Below are 21,807 nucleotides of genomic sequence, written 5' to 3'. Positions count from 1 at the left end.
TCTTTCAGTAAAAAATGTTGAAAAAGAAATTAATGTTTCTGATACATGTATATTTAGTTTAACACATTACATGTTGTAACAGTTCTCTGCATGCTTGGCTTTAGTTGTTAGGTTGAGTTAACATTTAGGTTTATATCGACATTGATGTTGTTTTGTTGTAAGATCACTTAAACTGACACAGAGTTACACTTTAGTGAGATGTTCTGTTGTAAGATCACTTAAACTGACACAGAGTTACACTTTAGTGAGATGTTTTGTTGTAAGATCACTTAAACTGACACAGAGTTACACTTTAGTGAGATGTTCTGTTGTAAGATCACTTAAACTGGCACAGAGTTACACTTTAGTGAGATGTTCTGTTGTAAGATCACTTAAACTGGCACAGAGTTACACTTTAGTGAGATGTTCTGTTGTAAGATCACTTAAACTGGCACAGAGTTACACTTTAGTGAGATGTTCTGTTGTAAGATCACTTAAACTGACACAGAGTTACACTTTAGTGAGATGTTCTGTTGTAAGATCACTTAAACTGACACAGAGTTACACTTTAGTGAGATGTTCTGTTGTAAGATCACTTAAACTGGCACAGAGTTACACTTTAGTGAGATGTTCTGTTGTAAGATCACTTAAACTGACACAGAGTTACACTTTAGTGAGATGTTCTGTTGTAAGATCACTTAAACTGGCACAGAGTTACACTTTAGTGAGATGTTCTGTTGTAAGATCACTTAAACTGACACAGAGTTACACTTTAGTGAGATGTTCTGTTGTAAGATCACTTAAACTGGCACAGAGTTACACTTTAGTGAGATGTTCTGTTGTAAGATCACTTAAACTGACACAGAGTTACACTTTAGTGAGATGTTCTGTTGTAAGATCACTTAAACTGGCACAGAGTTACACTTTAGTGAGATGTTCTGTTGTAAGATCACTTAAACTGGCACAGAGTTACACTTTAGTGAGATGTTCTGTTGTAAGATCACTTAAACTGGCACAGAGTTACACTTTAGTGAGATGTTCTGTTGTAAGATCACTGGCACAGAGTTACACTTTAGTGAGATGTTCTGTTGTAAGATCACTTAAACTGGCACAGAGTTACACTTTAGTGAGATGTTCTGTTGTAAGATCACTTAAACTGACACAGAGTTACACTTTAGTGAGATGTTCTGTTGTAAGATCACTTAAACTGACACAGAGTTACACTTTAGTGAGATGTTCTGTTGTAAGATCGCTTAAAGACAAATCCCTCTATTGTTTCTGCGCATTCCGCCTTGCGACGCCTTTGTTTCGTTTTTTTCTATGACGTGCGTCAATTTTTCCGCGAAACATTTTAAAAGACGTCGGCGCCGATATACTATAGCGGCCATGATGGCTCGATTTAAGGGTCGCTTTGTACGACAACAGGAGAAAGACAGACGTGTACAGTTATCTGAACTCGTTTCCGATAGAAATGTTGCCGATCATACAAAAAACACAGAAGCTACGGACACATACCAGTCTATCTGGCTACCAGGAGAAAGACGGATATTTGAGCCATACCAAGTTTCAAAAGATTTGAAAGCAGGATGCACCGACTGTGGGAGCACCTTGCATATTACAGACATAGTGACTAAGACAAATTGTGGTTTAGGTTTTATTATGTATATTCTTTGCGAATGTGGAAGTATGAATGCTATCAAATCAGGAAAAGTCCATCATGATGCTGCAAAGTTTAAAACCAGACCCATCTTTGATATTAATTCTAAAGCTGCAATTGGTAAGTTTATAGTGTTCATGCCTACACACATATAACATATCCAATATAATTCACATAAAACCATATTGTTTCTGCATCGAATTCAGAATTGCAAAAATAAATAACGGCGTGCATATTTTGATGTGGCTTTATTTTATTCTTATATAAAATGTAACCGTTGAAGCAACAAACGTAAAGCAGTAGACAATATTATCTATGATAACACTTCTAATCGTTTTCATCGAGAAATGTACTTTTATTCTTTGTATAAATATTTACATGTTTTAAAAACAACATTAAACACAACTGTATTTAAATAAGCAACAATGTCATTTTATTTTGAACATGTAACGTTTTGTATGTGACGTCATCAAAAAGAGTGCTTTCAGTGACGTCACAGTCAGCAAGTACCCGAATAGTGTAAAATGTTAAATTATAGTATCGTTAATAAATTAATTACCGTTCCAATTTTCAAAATAAAATTGTGCGAACGAAGAGTTTTTGAAAATATGGTGTACGGATTAATTGACTGGTTAATTATTCCTTGTTTAATGATCAATTATAATAATCTATCTAGAGATATAAAAGCTGCTAGCAGTGAGGGGGGATATGACCTTTATCGGGACTCCGGGATTGGGTGTTTTTAAGCTCGGGATTTCGGGATTGACCCTTTTGGGATCCGGGAATTCTTGTTTTCGAATTTCTGGAATTCAGGATTTACTTTATTTAAATTCGGGACCTCGGGATTTCGTGTTTTTAAGCCTGGGATTTCGGGATCAGGACCCCTCCTATCCCCCCTCAGCAGTTGGATCGACATTAAGATTTTATTCTTAAAAGAAATACATATTTTGAATACTTAATAATTAAAACAATAGTGGTTTTTTTTTCATTTGCACTCAAGACCACATCTCTTTATTTTTATAAAACTTAATTCTTTAAACAATGCGTTATGAGTAAAAAGAAGATGTCGGAAATCATTATATATATGTGACCTCTAGAAGTGATTATAGTAAACTCTTGTTATTAAATCCCTATCTTTTGATGTAGATATGCCCTCAAAAGTAATTTAATGATTTTTTTGTCGATGTGTACGAATGATCTACGAATGTTGTAAATTGCAATTTTGATATCAGAAACATTTACATGTATGCAAAAGTAGCCTATACCGCTAATATGACAACAAGACCTTCCTTGTATTTATTTGTTTATGCATACATGTACAATTAAGTTGACACGCAAAATAGTATTAGATACGCATTTTTTTTTTAAAACAATTTTCCCAAAAACTAGTTATATGGTTGATATTTACGTATTTGTGAAAGGATCCTGCTATTCAAAGAAGACACAAATTCCATAGAAACTCAAAGGGTCCCGGTACTTTACTAGATCTTCTAGATCATTTAAGCTTCTTTGAATAAAATATGCCGTGTTTTTTATTTTCCGAGTTTATATGCGATAAGCATAAATAATCGGCAAGATAAGATGTTCACAACAATGGCACGGAGTTCTTGTTTTTCAATGTTGATCTAAAGTTGTCTGTTTACATGGTTTACAATTACAAAAACTAGAACACACTCGGGTCGGTGATATCATTGGTCCGTGACTAGTCCAAATAATTATGACGTCTGGGACGGCTACTTTTTTTTTCTTTCTGGGACGCCTTCTCCTAAGGCGTCCCAGAAAAAAATTAAAATAGCCTTGCCAGACGTCATAATTATTTGGACTAGTCCGTGACTGAATTAAAGTAACGTGTTAGCCTTATTATAGCCTGATTTTTTTCTATTGAATTCGTATTGTCATCTTATAAAGTCATGCTGATTAAAATACTACAATATGTAACAATGTGACAATGATTGAAATTAGTAGTGTCAAGTTTGTGATTATGACCCGTGTATATAGCATATCCTGAATACACCGTTTGGTGGTGCGCCTGTCAAATACGGAACGTACAGATAAGGTAATAGGTAACTCGGGATGCTTAAAATGTCAATTCATCAGAAGGGTGATTTTCACCCTCTCAAACACATTTCTGGTACCCAGACCGGAGTTTAATCTGGCATGGTTACTATGGGGCCTCGGTTGGTCAAAGTTGTTTCCTACTTTGACCTGGCGATCAATCTGCTGATATCTCTTCGGTTTGTCTGTTCCCGTCGAGCAGCCCGGTAGCTTTCTCCACCATAATGACATATTCTTCCCGATGTCCTAACACTCCTTGTTGATGGGGTGGGGATTGTCCTTGTAAATATTAAAACTTTGTAAATACGTTAGTGACACATCTCCATTTATTCCGATAGGGAGTGTACATGGATTCCACTGTACCCTCGCAGCTCTCCAGGGGTTCTTCTGATATCGGAGGTACATACATACCCGGTGGCGATATTAATTATATGGAAAACAAAGGATCTTGAATGGTGTAATTTTTAATGAACACTATATATATATAATATGCTAAATAGAATTCTTGGATTGGTCGTTTTTACTCCATGATGGCTAACAGATTAGACCTAGTTAATTTAGTACTATAGATGATACTTTAATTAATTATATGTTGAAGCCTAATTGGTGGCATTAGGTTATTTTCTTCTCTTTGGTCGGTTAATTGTTGTCTCTTTGACACATACCCCATTTCCACGTATTCTTAATTTTATTATTCCCGATTGAAATATATATTGTGGTTTTTTTTTTGGCAAGTGCAATTCTCAATTATAATGAGTTATATATTTTAAGTTTATTCGTTGCATGGCATAGGTTTAATTTTGTTACGTCTTCATGTCCGTCAGACATGGTTCGCATGACCTCGACCTTATTTCATGGATCAACCAAGTTTAAAACTACGTGATAAAGTCCGTTTCGCAATATACTATAATTGTAGGCCGTCGATATTTGGTGTACATTGGTTGATTAAGTAGTTTTTTTTCTTTCTGACAGGATTTATCTGACCTAGCTAGACTCTATAGTCATCGATCTTTGAAATTGTTAATGGTATGTGATACTTGTAGAAAAATCCTTTATTACTCTTTAAAAAAAATTAAACATTAAATCAATAACCAGCAAAGCAGGCGAGATATTCCAGTGTGTATACTCTTGTTCCTTTTTTCACAGCAATGTACGACACCGGATTGGGAGAACACAAAACTAACAGATTTTTAGCAGATTTAAATATCCCTGGAATCAGTGCATCATCACTGGCGAAGCGTGAAAAAGAAGTTTCAAGATCGATAAAAAAAGTTACCGATGAGTCCCTTGACAGATCATTAGAAGAAGAGAAGAATGTGTCCTTTTCAAGGTAACTTAATCTTACTTCGTTTCTTATCATAGGACGACCCAGTTTGTATAAACTTTTACCGAGGTTGCAAGTAATATGAAAAAAAAGCATTTTCTAGCGATAGCTCTAAACTCATTTTAATTCGAAAAAAGTGAGGGGAAACGCTGATATATTTGGTTTTGTTTTAGTACGTGCCATTTTCTTTAAAATATTTTTTTGAAAGTACACTAGACTCAGTAGATAAAAATAAGAAGAAACGGTATCATCCCATTGAAAAAACTATCCATCAGAGATCAAATGACACAACTAGGTCAGTTTATGACCTTCAGCAATAATCAAAACCTGAATATATAGTAAGCTAAAAAAAAACGCGATATTCCGCAACCAACAACAAGCACCCAATAAATTACAGATGTATTTTGAGGTTTGATATTTGGACCCCGTTATCAAGTTGGTCCACATTGAGGTATACAGGGTCCAAAATTGAACTTTACTTGATTTCATCAAAAAATGAATTTTTGAGGTCCTGTGATATGCTGAATCTAACTATGTATTTATAATTTGGATATCGAACCATAAACGGTAAATGTCCAATTCAAGATTTCTAAGTTCTTAGGCCACATTCAATCTGTGTCAGAAACCTATGCTGTGTCAACTATTTAATAACAATCCAAATTTAAAGCTGTATCAAGCTTGAATGTTGTGTTCATACTTGCCCAAACTGTTAAGGGTTCGACCTCTGAGCACTGTGGATCATTGTATTAACTGTTGCTATATAAATAATCTTGCTAGATACATATATATGAAAGCATATACTATTCTATATGTACATATTTGGATCTGCTAATAATAGTTTTTAAACAGATGACCAACTAGCACTTTTAAAAAGTATTAAACGATTTTTTCAACGAATTCATAAATACACTTTGCATTAAAAAATTATGACCTCTACATGAGTGGTTTGTAAGCAGACGGAAAGTGTCTGAATGCAGTTTTATTTTCACCTGTTTTCGGTACTTCGTAAGTGGTCATCACGACTAGATAAATGACTAAAACGACTTATCTAACTCATATTAACGACTTACATAACTTGTTATAACGAGATACTTAGTCGTTATTCAAGTTGGCTTAGTCGTGGGGGAAAGGAGGGTGACGGCTATGGATTTTTTTCAAGTCAAACTTTTTTTGGGCGATAAGTCGAAAATAATTTTTTTTCTTTCAATTTTAGCATTACGTATAGTGACAGCTGAGGGAGAAACAAATTATTTTTTTCTCTCCAAAAACTGGAAACTAACTTTTTTTTCAAAATAATCCATAGATACCCCCCCCCCCCCCCCCCGAAAATCAAATGGTTGCTGCCTTATCTAAATTGTATTATGAGGAGTAAGTTTAGTCGTTAAATCGATTCACATAAGTTGCCATAGCGATTTAATAGCCCAGGATTACGGATAAGCTAAATTGCAATAACGATTTAGATGATTTGTTAGAGTGAATGAATTACTAACCCATGACAACGACTTAAAATGTATTAACACAAATCTGTAAATTTAAATAAAAAAGGTGAGAGACGTGAACATTTGAATAACTTTATTAAAAAGTGTCACAATTAAATGTGTAATAAGGTAGATAATGTCTTACCATTTAATTTAATAATGTTTGCTTTCATTTTGATAAATCTGTGCCTGTATACATATTTTCAGCACAAATGAAGAAACAGAAAATATTCCAATAAAAATCAAGTACGATATGGGTTGGCAAAAGAGAGGAAGTGGGAGGAAGTACGACTCTATGTCAGGTGTTGGGGTGGCTATAGGGAACGAAACTGGTAAAGTGCTGGAACGTGAAATACGGTCAAAGAATTGTAGAACATGTTCATATTGGGAAGGCAAGGGAACAGAGGCAGCACTTCACGACTGCCCAAGAAATTGGTATGGGACATCAAAGGGCATGGAACCGGATGTAGGTGTTTCATTAATTAAAAAATTAGAAGAAAAGAAATGTACGGTGTCAACTCTCATAATGGACGACGATGCCACCACAATGTCAAAAATTCGACAGAATATTGACCATGACATCACTAAATGGAGTGATATTAAGCATGTGCAGAATAGCCTTGGTAAAAAATTGTATGTCTTACCAACATCCTATAGAAAGTCAATAAGAAATGACGATATAGCTCATCTCATGAAATGTTTTACGTATGCAGTTCACAGCAATAAGAACAATAAACAACAAATGCAAAATGATTTGTCTGCCATAGTCCCACATGTGTTCAATGAACACGATCACTGCAATGTACGATGGTGTAGATATTTAAAAAATCCAGAAAATTACACTCCAACCATTCAATTGTCAAATCTAGATTTAAAATCTAAGTTAAGCAAAATATTTAAAGATTATATTGAAAACATAGACAAACTCGTACCTTGTGCTTCTACAAAAGAAAACGAGTCGTTTAACAACATGCTGACAGCAAAGGCACCCAAAAATAAACATTATTTGGCTTCAACAAGCTTGGAAGCAAGAGTAAATTGTACTGTTGCACAAAAAAATGAGTCTTTCAATTATGTATCAATTGTAAATATAGAATGTGGGTTGTCACCCGGAAAAGTAACAGAAAACTCAAGCAATCAACTTATCAAAAAGAGGAAAATGCATTCGAGCTACTGTAATTCCAAAGAATTTAAGAAAAAGAAATTAGATAAAAAGCGTTTAGCTAGAAATGAAAATAATGTTCTAGAGATACGAGAAGGGGATACTTACAAAACAGAAATTGATATGCTTTGTCAAAACATGCAGGAAACAGACGTTATATCCAATCCTTTGATTGTAGAAGAGCTTACTCATGTCCAAAATATCCAACCTTCTATTCCATGTGTTTATTTCGACCTGGAAACAACTTCATTATCTCTGAACTGTGACATTGTTCAAATTTCAGCCATAAACGATATGAATGAATTTGATCAATATATTACCCCTTCTTCAGGGATAAGTAAATATGCCTCTGAAGTAACTGGATTGTCTATGTGTAACAACATACTATGTTACAATGGCCGTAAAGTCAATTCATGTTCACCACAACAAGGTTTGCAGAATTTTATCATTTGGTTACAGGAAACGATACCAGAAAAATGTATCTTGATCGGACATAACTCAAAAATTTTCGATGCACCTAGATTAGTTCTCTGTTTACAGAAATTTCAATTATACTCATCGTTTGAGGAAAAGGTTCTTGGTTTTATTGACACACTACCTTTCTTTCGGAATCAGTATCCAGATTTAAAATCACATAAGCAAGAAGTACTTGTAACTACCTTCTTAAAAAAAAATACAGTGCCCATAATGCATCCGCTGATGTTCAAATGTTGAAAGAATTAGTTGAATTTACCAAATGTAGCATCACTGAGCTAAGTCCATACTCATTTACTACCACTTCGTGTGCTCTTTGCCTAAAACAAAGCACGGTATCCAAGGCAAGACTGTTTACCTTAAAGCCTTTAACAGAGAGAAACGTGATTTCAGCAGCAATGGCAAAAAAGATATCAGATAGTGGTCTGGATTTATTCCAACTGCAATTGGCCAAAAGAAGAGATACAGACAATGGCATTAGACTAGTGCTGGCTGAGAAAAACACATACGGAAAACCTCGTGTAACTGCCTGCAAAAGGGTAGCTACAAAGATTTCAGACTACCTGAATTAATAAAACTATTTATTATCTTTTAAATTTTGTCTCTTTCGCTAACTGAGAAAGGTAGCATTTCTTTCATTCATTTAAAATTACTTATTTGTTTACTTTTTTCATGATAAAGGCCGATCGTTAACAAAAAGAAAATGACTCCTGTGCGTTGGTACTAGTATATTTTATATGGTCTTTCTGGTTTTTGTTATAATAGATTTTCATCTGTGCTGTATGACTTCCTTTACTTCCATCTAATTCAAGTTGTATCGCCTACCTGTGGTTTTGACAGTGGAAGAATAAACGCACCCAAATTGTAGTGGTCATTTACAGTACCTCAAAATGCACCTTGCTGATATAAAAATAAGAAGATGTGATATGATTACCGATGAGAAAAATACATTTTTGATAATTTACTAAAGTGTTATAATTTGAGGTCACCATACAGCATTCAACAATGAGCAAAAACCCAGGCCGTACAATAAACTATAATTTTAGACAAAGTAGTGTTATATATAGTGTTGGTGACCTTCTGCTGTTGTTTTTTTTTATTTGGTCGGGTTGTTGTCTCTTTGACACATTCCCCATTTCCCATCTAAATTTTATTATAGCACACCCACAAAAATAACTGAAAAAATCAGTTGAAAAAGATGACTTTAAAATCGGCACAAAGCAACAAAATAATTATTACCAAAAAAATAAACCTCCAATCATGAGATATTAGTTCATCAAATTTACACAAAATAACAACCGGCACAATTACGACAGGCACATACAAGCTGTGGCCATCCCATTCACGTAGAAAGTTATGTAAAAGTACACAAAAATAGCAAACTGGAAAATCATTCTGTTGGAAAAGACGACTTTAGATCGGCACAAAGCACCAAAAATAAATAAAAAAACAGAAAAACACTGTCATTGAGGTATTTGTTCCTCATATATATATATATCTTTTTAACACTTCTGCGGAGAAAACTTTATGCTGTGTGTAAAACCATATCAATAACAACGATCAAACAAATAACTGTTTAAAACAACACTGCTTTCAGAATTGGCGCAATTTGTTCCCGCCATTTCAATTTTATTTACAATATGACTGAACATCTTTTTTTAGAGTACGGTGACCCTACTTTTTTATTTTTTTATTTTGTTTAATAGATAAAAATGAATATTGTGTTGAATTTTTATGAAAAAAACATTGGTCAATTTTTTTTAAATTACTATATTTAAGGGAGCTACCATTTGATTTTTATGGGGGGGCTAGGATGAAAAATTTTGTCCTGCATTTTTTTTTAGTTGTAAGCTCTGTCCTGCCTTTTTATTTTTCACTCTATTCGGTCCTGCCTTTTTTTTTATTAGTTTATCCTGACTTTTTTTACCTAAATTGTCATCCTGCCTGTTTTTTTTGCAAAGTGTCTCATCCTGCCTTTTTTTTTTACTCAAAACTCCTGTCCTGCCTATTTTTTTCAAATTTCATCCTAGCCCCCCCATAAAAATCAAATGGTAGCTCCCTAACCTCAACGTTGCACCACAAAAAGGCGGGAAAATAGTTATAGCAAATTATCGATATCTCTTGTTCTTCAGAAAATAAAAATACGACTAATGTAGTTTCTGCAAACAATAAGGGTTAACAAAAGAAGAAAATTTCAAGTGATTCGGACTTTTTATAAAATTTTACATGGCATAGAACTACAAGTCACGATTTTCAAATTCTAAAAAAAAGATGGCGTTCCAAATCGAAAACGAGGTCGGTGACCCTATTTTTTTTAAAGTTTATTTTGAAGCTTTAACATAGGCCAAAGTGTGGACAAAATTTAAAGGAGATATTATTGGTAGATCTAAATAGAAGGATTTGTCTTTAAACTGGCACAGAGTTACACTTTAGTGAGATGTTCTGTTGTAAGATCACTTAAACTGGCACAGAGTTACACTTTAGTGAGATGTTCTGTTGTAAGATCACTTAAACTGGCACAGAGTTACACTTTAGTGAGATGTTTTGTTGTAAGATCACTTAAACTGGCACAGAGTTACACTTTAGTGAGATGTTCTGTTGTAAGATCACTTAAACTGACACAGAGTTACACTTTAGTGAGATGTTCTGTTGTAAGATCGCTTAAACTGGCACAGAGTTACACTTTAGTGAGATGTTTTGTTGTAAGATCACTTAAACTGACACAGAGTTACACTTTAGTGAGATGTTCTGTTGTAAGATCACTTAAACTGGCACAGAGTTACACTTTAGTGAGATGTTTTGTTGTAAGATCACTTAAACTGACACAGAGTTACACTTTAGTGAGATGTTCTGTTGTAAGATCACTTAAACTGGCACAGAGTTACACTTTAGTGAGATGTTCTGTTGTAAGATCACTTAAACTGGCACAGAGTTACACTTTAGTGAGATGTTCTGTTGTAAGATCACTTAAACTGGCACAGAGTTACACTTTAGTGAGATGTTCTGTTGTAAGATCACTTAAACTGGCACAGAGTTACACTTTAGTGAGATGTTCTGTTGTAAGATCACTTAAACTGGCACAGAGTTACACTTTAGTGAGATGTTTTGTTGTAAGATCACTTAAACTGGCACAGAGTTACACTTTAGTGAGATGTTCTGTTGTAAGATCACTTAAACTGGCACAGAGTTACACTTTAGTGAGATGTTCTGTATCCATGCAACATAAGGTCAGTTTGACTTTAAGTAAACGAGAATGGAAATGGTTAATGTGTCAAAGAGACAACAACCTGACCATACAGCAGACAACAGCCAAAAGACATCAATGGGTCTTTGAAGCAGCGAGAAACTCCTACACCCGGAGAAGTCTTTCAGCTGGCCCCTATAGTTTGTCTTCATATTTTGTAAATTTGTTTGATGGGCAATTAGAAAATGTTATAAATGTTAAGTAGATCCATTCTCATTATTTATGTACTTCATGTGTGTGAGTTAATGAGTTCAACTGTCTTTTATTCCTCTTGAATTTGGTCTTGAAATCAATATCAAAGTTTCTACCATTGATATACTACCAACATGTTATGGACTGTGTAAGTTCGCCTATATAAGACCAGACAAAAGTGAATCATGCTCTCTTCCTTTGATCTTTTACTGTTCTACATGCATATATTAACAATGCTTTTGAAATTATCTGTTTTCAACACGGCTGGTAATCTACACACACAGAACATTTGGTTCTGCAATGAAAACCGTGAGAGGATTTTCCGGTTGTGCTTGAGTGGAGTAATTGTCACCGCTTCAAAAGGTATGTACATTTCTAAATCTCAATTTTTTTATTCAACTGATCAAAATATTGAAAATCAGAGAATGCTATGCTGTGGTGAATACTTTAGCGAAGAAATACATGTATCATTTACTGTTGTACGTAGAGTTGAACTCTTACAAAAACAGTTGTCTCACGAGAAATTGCCTAAAAAAGTGACATTTCAATTTTGAAATGGTTCTATTTACAGACCTACAAGTTCAAATTTAGTTTTTTTAGGGCAATGGGTATGAATGTTGTTTTTGACGGCGTGTACGCTGTCCGAGATTGTCAGACGTCTTAATTATTCCAAAAACTACATTTTTTCATTAAGTCTTGGGTGAGGGGATCGGTTCTGATTGAGGACATTATGAATGCGTGAGGGGAAGTACAAATCATATCTTTATATTCAAGCTATGAGTCGTTGAAACTTACCTAAATAAGGCTACATTGTTCATGAAAAAACACATAATGTGTGCTAAAAAAATCACTGAGATTGATATTGAAATAAATTGTTGGAACCTAGGGTTTAATAATATGTTTCAAGAAGAATAAAAACAAAAACTGTTGTCAACGATAACCAAAAATACTGCAGAGATGTTGGGGAGTATCTCATTCGTCTTGATTCAAACCACTCAACATTGTCCAAAAACAGGTCGAATGCAATGTTGTTTTAAAGGAAAACTTCTACTAAAGAAAAAAAAATCAAAAATCTTTCCCTTTTCCCTTCGTCTGAGAGTTTATCTAAAACACTTTGAAAAACTTTATGTTCTTCCTCAATGTCTTCCATGTGGTCTTTCTCGTGGTCTACTACGTAGTCTTCTTCAGTGACTTCTTCTATGTCTTCTTCGTTGTCTAATACATGCTCTTCCTTATGGTCTTCCTCGAGATTATCTTGGCTTACATCGATGTTCGTGAATAATAAATTCTGTAAAATTTCGTGATTTTGGGTGAACAGATTACGTCTAATATATATAGGTGTTGAAGTTTTGATCGGCGATATACTTTTCTTTAATATATGTGGTGATCTCCGTGACGTATATTTGAAGACAGGACTTCTCCCACAGGGTTAAGTTCGCTTCGAGGGCGGGGATAACTTTTATCTCCATGGCTTTTTGTAGAGAGTCAATGTTAGTCCTCTTTTCCTTTTACCTTTGAATAATGGCATTTTCTGAATTTGAGCAAACAATTTTAAATAGTTTGATTTCATTGAATCAGTGATCAGTTTACATCTGTTAAAGTATAAGGACAAATCTGTGATGATTTTTTATCAGCATTGATCACATTTATTGAGTCAACAAAAGTCACAAAGCCAAAGATTAAAAAAAAATTTTGTACTTCCCCTCACGCATTCACGATGTCCTCAATCAGAACCGATCCCCTCACGCATGACTTCATGAAAAAATGTAGTTTTTGGAATTATTAAAACGTCTATCAACACCGGACAGCGTACACGCCGCCAAAAACAACATTCATACCCATTACCCTAAAAAAAACTAAATTTGAACTTGTAGGTCTGTAAATAGAACCATTTTAAAATTGAAATGTCACTTTTTTAGGCGATTTTTCGTGGGGCAACTGATTTTGTAAGAGTTCAACTCTACGTACAACAGTAAATGATACATGTATTTCTTCGTTAAAGTATTCACCACAGCATAGCATTCTCTGATTTTCAATATTTTGATCAGTTGAATAAGAAAATTGAGATTTAGAAATGTACATACCTTTTGAAGCGGTGACAATTACTCCCCTCAAGCACAACCGGAAAATCCTCTCACGGTTTTCATTGCAGAACCAAATGTTCTGCGTGTGTAGATTACCAGCCGTGTCAAGTGATACAAATTTTTCATATGGCTTTGCAATAGAGAGAACTTTACAAAAGATATAAGAAGATGTGGTAAGAGAGCTTATGAGACAATTCCCATCCAAGTCACACATTTAATAAGCATATTTTAAATTTACTTGTGTCTGATCCTTTTTGCTTTGAGCAAATTAATTTTGTTTAAACTATAAAACCAATAGAAAATTGCTTTAAGATGTACAAGATATGTATAAAGTTAATTTTCTCCTTAACAATATATTGCTATGAAACCTTTCATTCCTTTTAAATTGAAAGACCTCTTCATCATGCATTTTATAGGATAGTTATATAATTAATGTGTATGGTAGTATGAGTTGATTTTGATAATTAATGTGTATGGTAGTGTGCAGTGTGAGTTGGTTAAGATATTTGATGTGTAGAATAGAGTAAGGTTGTAGAAACAGATACAGTGTATAATAGTTTTGGCTGTTAGGATAGCTAGTTCATTTAATGCTTGTTAGGAAAGCTGGTTCATGATATGTATGTTAGGATAGCTAGTTCATGCTATGTCTGTTAGGATAGCTAGTTCATGCTATGTCTGTTAGGATAGCTGGTTCATGCCATGTCTGTTAGGATAGCTAGTTCATGCCATGTCTGTTAGGATAGCTAGTTCATGCTATGTCTGTTAGGATAGGTAGTTCATGATATGTCTGTTAGGATAGCTACTTCATGCCATGTCTGTTAGGATAGCTAGTTCATGCAATGTCTGTTAGGAAAGCTAGTTCATGCCATGACTGTTAGGATAGCTAGTTCATGATATGTCTGTTAGGATAGCTAGTTAATGCTATGTCTGTTAGGAAAGCTGGTTCATGCCATGTCTGTTAGGATAGCTGGTTCATGCCATGTCTGTTAGGAAAGCGGGTTCATGCCATGTCTGTTAGGAGAGCTAGTTGCAGCGATGTCTTTTACATTTAGAATAGCTCGTTCATGATATGTCTATTTATTGCAGATGTCAAACTAACTTAAAAGATAAATAGTATGTATTACTGACCTGTTTGTCTGCTTAACAGTACATTCATTGTGGATCCCTGATGGACAGCTCTCATTTACTAAATAGTAAATAAAATTGAACAATATATGAATATTAAATAAAAACTAGGGGGTTAAAGTTTTATTACATTCAGAGTTAAAGATCATCTGGTAAATAGCATAATTATTATGAGCAACATAAAGAGTAACAAGTTGCCTTTATCTTAGCAGGAAGTAGTGAATAGTTAAAATTACTTATAATTAAACGTTGAAATTGCTCCAAGTATGTTTTATAACTATACAGTGTATTACAATTGCTGGTTGTCAACTTTTGTTTTCATTAACATTTGTTTCTGTTTAAGGAAGTGTTAGGGGTCCACTGAAGTGTACTATAACAGGTTTGGGGCTTTCCGAAATACCCTGCATGAACTGGTGTTTATTAGATAAAATTAGCATGCTATACTAACATGTAAGAAGAGCTTTTACTAAGATAAAGAAAATTGTATTATGTGAGACATAGAGATGCTTTTCCAGCAGCTCTTTATTAATTGTTGTCTTATAAAAGTGTCATTCTGGCATACAACCATTGTCATTGACCCCATTTCCATAGTTTAGCAACTTCTTAAAAAAACTGGTCTTGGCAAGTTGTTGATGTCAGTCAGACAGTGTTTCTCTGACCTTTGTCTCCTTATGTGAATCAATGATCAAGGTTCGTTTCTGAGATACATGACCAACATGCATTTTATGTTTTAGATATGCCTGTTTTTTATATACATTTACTGTATGGAATAAGTCAAATATATTGGATGTACATGTATGTAATAATGGAAACATGCACATATACCTCATGCAGAGTTTATATGATCTTTACCCAGTTTTAATGGATTTTGAGAATGTTAAGTTTATGTGATATCTATATTAAAAGCTTGATCCTAAAGCTTTTCATTTGAAAATTTAATGATGACCTGTAATGCAGGTTATACATCTGAGGACTTGCTCTGCTGTTTACCCATATATGGGAATACATGTATTTAAATTCTATTGTTGTTTTAGTGATTTTGCTTTTATAAACACCTTGTAGAGAAGTATTTAGTTTGTTCACTGTTCACACTACTGTTTCACAAACAATTGCTTGTTTATCTTTCTTGCATTTATTAATTAATATAACTGCTTTTATGCTAATTTCATTTGTTTTATTTTCAAAAAGGAATTATTTTTTTCATTGGAATAATTTTTTAGGTTGTAGTTTTTATGTGTAAAACATTTGTTATCTTATAGATAATGGATAATCAGTTAAAAAATGAAAAGTCTTTCATCCACATCCTTTGGTGTATGGTTGACAATTGTCACATTGGCAATCATAACACAACCCTTTATTTTTATATTAAAAGATATAGTCTGTCTACTTTCTCAGCATTTAAAAATGATACTTCCAACGAGGGGAATAAGAATAACAGGACATTAAAGTTAACATTCATACTCATAATCATAGACTATTATCTTGAGAAGAATATTTATTACAAGAGCTTCTAAGAATGCAACATATTTATTCAGGACACAAGAAAAACTATAATTGTTGAGTCTGTGACATTTAGATCCACAGCATCACCATTTAGGTTTAGTATGTGGTTACACAAAAATAAGACATTAAAAACTGTGAAAAAACCTTCACTGAAATTTAGGAAATTTGGACAGAAGCTTGTTTATTTACCAAAAATGCAGAATTCAAAGCAAAATGTAAAAAAAAAACAGTTTTCACTACTGATTTTATTTTTTCCGCGGGTTTCTGTGGCCGAGGTAGATTTTACGCTCAGATTCCCCAGCCTGAATTAATTTTATGATCTGTGCTTCAAGAAAAGTTGCAACTTGAAAAACGTGCTGCAACTCGAAAACGACATCATACAGGCTAGACAAAGGGATTTGCAGATAAAATTTTAATAAATGTCTTAATGCTCATTAACTTATTTTGTGTTGAATAACATTTGCTATGATTAAAAGGAGATGCAGAATGTATGTTGGTGATAGAAACCCAACAATAAAGTTAACCAAAAGATATATAGTGGGCAAGATGCCTTCACAGTTTATTTTTTTACCACACATTACAACATTATAGAAAATTTATTTGAGTACTTTTGTATTTTACAGCAGAAAGAAAAATGGAGAGCTTCCTGACAAAGTGTTTTTACCAAGGAGATCAGTCCTCACGTAAGTTTTTATCAGTAACTTTAAAATGTACTTTATTTTATCTGCCTTAGTGTTCCTGCAGGGGCAGATCCAGCCATTTTAAAAAGGAGGGGTTCCCAACTCAGAGTAAAGGGGGGGGGGGTCCAACTATATGCTCCCATTCAAATGCATTGATCTCCAAAAAAAAAGGGGGTATCCGCCAATGAACTGTTTTCACTAAGTCTGAACATGTTTTTTTTAATTCTTTCTTAAATTGTTTTTCCTTCAACCAAGAGCACCTTTTATTGTTGATTATGTTTGGGGTTAAAACATATAACAGTTTTAACTAAAAAAAAACGTCACACTGGTCTTTAATGACACACAATAAATATTTCAGTTAAAGATAAACTAATAGCAATACAATTAAGAATTAATTTTAAAAAAGGAAGAAGGCTGTACAATCTTTTTTAAATTTCCATTCAATCATGATTTTGTTTTACACTTTAAAGTTAGTCAAAGTCTATAGAAAATATTCAGGAATTTTAATTACATTTAAAATTTAGAAAACTATGTGTTAAAAACACTACTGCATTCACACACTCTATTGTTTAGGGCAGTAACCTCATTGCTGTTTCTGTAAGAAAAATTCAGCATTTAGATATCTGAGGGGGGATATGACCTTTATCAGGGCACCAGGATCGAATGTTTTTAAGCTCGGGATTTCAGGATTGACCCTTTCGAGATCCAGGAATTCTTTTTTCCAATTTCAGGATGTCTGGATTTAAATTTATTTAAATTCAGGACCTCAGGATTTCGTTTTTTTTATCTGTATCCTAATGTTATTTGTTTTTTGTTTTTTATTTGTAGAGAGTTATTTGAGATTAGTCATATAAAGACCATCTACCATATGTTTGTCGCTATCCTCATTGTATTTTGTCTCAACACATTTGTCTATGACATTGTTCATGAAGGAAGGTAGGTGTTTTAAGTCTTGATCTTCTGCAGGTAACAAATACATGTCATTGTAAGAAATAAAAATATATTGTGTTGACTATTTTGAACCTGTATATCATTGCATTAGTTCTGTTAAAATGTTCATGCATGTGGGTAATGGAAAATTATTTAAATAAGCAATTTAAAAAAAAAACTAAACTATTTGTTCAATAGTTTCCTTGTAAGCAGCAGTCCTGTATAAATTCAATCTTGATATGATATCAACTTTATTTGATATCTTGGTAAATAAAATCATCATAAACACCTGGATTAAATTTTGTATGGCAGACACACTTTTCGTCTTCAAAAGACTCTATCATTAATTTTTTGGTAAGCTGTAGTCACTTAGGAATAGAATCTTGATATGAAAAACAAGCCCTGGAATATCATATTAGGAAATATATACTCAAGGTGTAGGTTCTGTTATAATATTGCAGCAATTTTTGCTAAATGGGAAAATGGAAATCATCTATTTTGTCAAAGTTTACTTCCCAGTTGACCCTCACTGTCAATTTACAAGTCAAAGATATGAAGCAGACCAGACGGAATCTGTGGTATCCTTTATTTCAAGTTCAACAGGATTGATGCAATCAACATATTCACCAAGTTTGAAATTATTCAGTGTTTGAATATCATCTAAAATGAAGTTGTTCAAGGATAATGTAAGCTGTTTTTCATTTTGAAGACAGTCTCATAAGACTTTGGAACTTGTCAGCAAGAAGAAGGAACACAATTGGTTCCATAAAGAAAGCCAATGATATTTTATAATAAATGTCAAAATTTTGATTCATTTGGGGTCGATGTGATATCTCAATGAAATGTTCTGGTCATTTAAATGTGAGTTGACTGAACCATATTTGACCATGGTAATTTGCAGTGTCCATATGGACACAATTTTACTTGTTTTTTCCTATCTTAATGATATTGTTTACTTTCAGAATAAATCTAAACTTTGAGATGATGCAGTGGGCATTAGGGAAGAAATCCAAGGTGATGGAATTATGGGTGATGATGCAGTTGAGTACTCTAGTCATTGTGTATCCTATGTTCTATTACTGGGCCAATAACAGACCTGCAGGACCAGCAAGTATGTATATGTAGAAAGGGGTTTATAACATGTGTAGACCTAGAAAGAGGTCAATAACACCATGAATTATAATTTACTTAATAGTGAGGTCAATAAAAGAGGGAAGAAAGATACCAAAGGGAGATTCAATGATAAACAATAACTGTATTAAAGAATTCTTGTAGTTATTAAATGCAAGGTCAAGGTTAATCACACCATTTTACTCTTTTATTACTGATTATTAATACATGTAGTTCAATACACTAGTTAGAGCATTAATTATTCTTTACAGTAAATTTCATGATTGAATTTAGATTAGAATGCATATTATTTATTATAACAGCCATGTTAAAAAGTATTGCTTCATTCTCTCTTTTTTCTTTCAGAATGGATAGATTACGTAGTATTGTCCTTCTATATTGCGTTTATGTTAGCTTTCCTTGTATTACCTGTTAATTACATCATGGAAAATGCTCTACCTCCTGCGTCAACTGTTATTATAGCATGTGAACAGGTATGTCATATATTATGTCTTTAGAAATGAGAAGTGAACTGATTTGATGGTTATGTGATAGCGTTTGTCAGTGCCTAATATGATGATATTGCTTCACAAAAAATGCAAAACATCTGTAAAACCATACCAAACAAACAAATTACAAGTAAACGGAGAGCACTAACATTTTTTAAAGGATTTCTTCTTATACTATAACTTTGGAACTTAGGAAAAAGTATTAAAAGCATGAAATAAATTATGTTATAGGCATTTGCCTTTACTTATAAAAGATTTTTTTTTACATTTTTAACCGGATTTTTGTGACAAAAATGTCGGTTATTGATTTGGGGATGTACGGCGGGCGGCCGGGCGGCGGGCGGCAATCAAATGTTGTCCGTGCATTAACTCATGAACCGTTCAACCAAAGCTTTTAAAATTTTAATATGTTATTACTGACAACTATACGAAGGTCAAGTTCAATAATGGCGATTTTGACTTTTACCGTTCAGGAGTTATGGTTCTTGAAAGATTGAAAAATGGAGTTTCCAGTCATGTTTGTGCATTTACGCATGAACTGTTCTACCAAAGCTTCCCAAATTTTAATATGTTGTTACTGATGACAGAATGAAGGTCGAGTTCAATAATGACGATTTTGACTTCTGCCGTTCAGGAGTTGTGGTTCTTGAAAGATTGAAAAATGGAGTTTCCAGTCGTGTCCGTGCATTTATGCATGAACTGTTCTACCAAAGCTTCCGAAATTTTAATATGCTGTTACTGATGACAAAATGGAGGTCAATTTCAATAAAGACGATTTTGACTTTTACCGTTCAGGAGTTATGGTTCTTGAAAGATTGAAAAATGGTGTTTCCCGTCGTGTCCGTGCATTTTCTCATGAACCATTGAACCAAAGCTTTTGAAATTTTAATATGATGTTACTGATGACAATATAGAGGTCAAGTTCAATAATGACGATTTTGACTTTTACCGATCCGGAGTTGTGGTTCTTGAAAGATTGAAAAATGGAGTTTCCAGTCGTGTCCGTGCATTTATGCATGAACTGTTCTACCAAAGCTACCGAAATTTTAATATGCTGTTACTGATGACAAAATGGAGGTCAAGTTCAATAATGACGATTTTGACTTTTACCGTTCAGGAGTTATGGTTCTTGAAGATTGAAAAATGGTGTTTCCCGTCGTGTCCGTGTATTTTCTCATGAACCATTGAACCAAAGCTTTTGAAATTTTAATATGATGTTACTGATGACAATATAGAGGTCAAGTTCAATAATGACGATTTTGACTTTTACCGTTCAGGAGTTATGGTTCTTGAAAGATCGTAAAATGGCATTTCCATTCACGTTGTTGCATTTACTCATGAACCTTTCAATCTAAGCTTTTCAAATTTTAATATGTTGATACTGATGACAAAATGGAGGTCAAATTTGAAATTGACAATTTTCACTTTCACCATTCATCAGTAATGGTTCTTGTGATATTGCCAGGACACAAATAAATGTTAATAAATCCGGTTTGCTGTCGTTGTGACAGCCTCTTGTTATCTGACATGCTTTAATTTATCCCATACACTAGATAATTATATTACATACTTTGACTTTTCAGCTAAGGTTGATAATGAAGATGCATTCATTTGTGAGGGAAAATATACCAAGAGTTTTGAATTTTAACAACAAAAAAGGTAGGCTATAGTAGCTTATATATATTTAGATAAGAGCTACATTACTAATGGCATTGTTTTAAGTCATAAAGGTACCTTCACTACAACCCTCAGTTGTGACTTGTGTATAAAAATAAACATTCTAGTGCTGTGGTTAATCAAGGGATTTCAAACAGCCAGGGTATTTGAGGTAGTTCTTGTGCTGGTTTATCTACACTCCAAGCAGCCAAGGTATTTGAGGCACTTGTAAACACAAAAGTTGGAGGTTAATTCTCCATAGCACATTGGTTTGGAGGCTCACAAACCTTTTGTGTGTTTGCATCCCCTAACTGTTAGTTTGGAGCCCTGTAATAATTCCAGGAGCATTTTTCATTTGCAATAAAATTATTAGCATATGATATATTGAGATGTGGTACGATCGCCAGTGAGTCAAAACTATCAAACACAGTCAAAATGAAGTTTATACATGTAGGTAACTGACAGCCTTCAACAATGAGAAAAACTCATACAGTAAGCTTTAAATGCCCTTACATGACAAAATGAAAAACAAATCAACTGAAAGACTGACAGCCTAATTAATGACAAAACAATAAGCAGGTATTACAGACAGCAACCAACATGACCTCTACATTAAGTTATTAATCAGTTACCTATGTTGAAAGT

General features: G+C 33.7%; 2 protein-coding genes across 6 annotated transcripts in view; both read left to right on the top strand.

Annotated features, from left to right (window-relative positions):
- The window catches only part of LOC139513658 (sterol O-acyltransferase 1-like), a 33,066-nt gene that overhangs the window by 4,075 nt on the left and 7,184 nt on the right, over positions 1-21,807 (top strand). For 3 of the 5 annotated variants that reach the window (XR_011662492.1, XR_011662493.1, XM_071302350.1), the window contains exons 4-8: positions 16,901-16,960; positions 17,786-17,893; positions 18,850-18,998; positions 19,364-19,491; positions 21,090-21,165. Coding sequence is in view for 2 of the 5 variants with exons in the window: in XM_071302350.1 (XP_071158451.1) it covers positions 16,901-16,960; positions 17,786-17,893; positions 18,850-18,998; positions 19,364-19,491; positions 21,090-21,165 (521 nt within the window). In the remaining 3 variants the exon portion in view is untranslated. Of the gene's footprint in view, positions 1-14,735; positions 14,763-16,900; positions 16,961-17,785; positions 17,894-18,849; positions 18,999-19,363; positions 19,492-21,089; positions 21,166-21,807 lie in introns of all 5 variants that reach the window. The other 2 variants (XR_011662491.1, XM_071302349.1) reach the window with 1 other exon arrangement.
- On the top strand, positions 1,244-8,725 carry LOC139513631 (uncharacterized). Its single transcript, XM_071302297.1, has 3 exons — positions 1,244-1,756; positions 4,838-5,021; positions 6,701-8,725. Exons 1-3 carry the CDS (start codon positions 1,300-1,302, stop codon positions 8,367-8,369), a joined length of 2,310 nt encoding a protein of 769 aa, XP_071158398.1. The 5' UTR covers positions 1,244-1,299; the 3' UTR covers positions 8,370-8,725.

This window comes from Mytilus edulis, chromosome 2 (genome assembly GCF_963676685.1).
Source record: "Mytilus edulis chromosome 2, xbMytEdul2.2, whole genome shotgun sequence".
NCBI classification, from domain to species: Eukaryota; Metazoa; Mollusca; class Bivalvia; order Mytilida; family Mytilidae; genus Mytilus; species Mytilus edulis.
The sequence above is the reverse complement of the archived record's forward strand: the minus strand, read 5'-3'. Positions and strand labels throughout refer to the sequence as shown.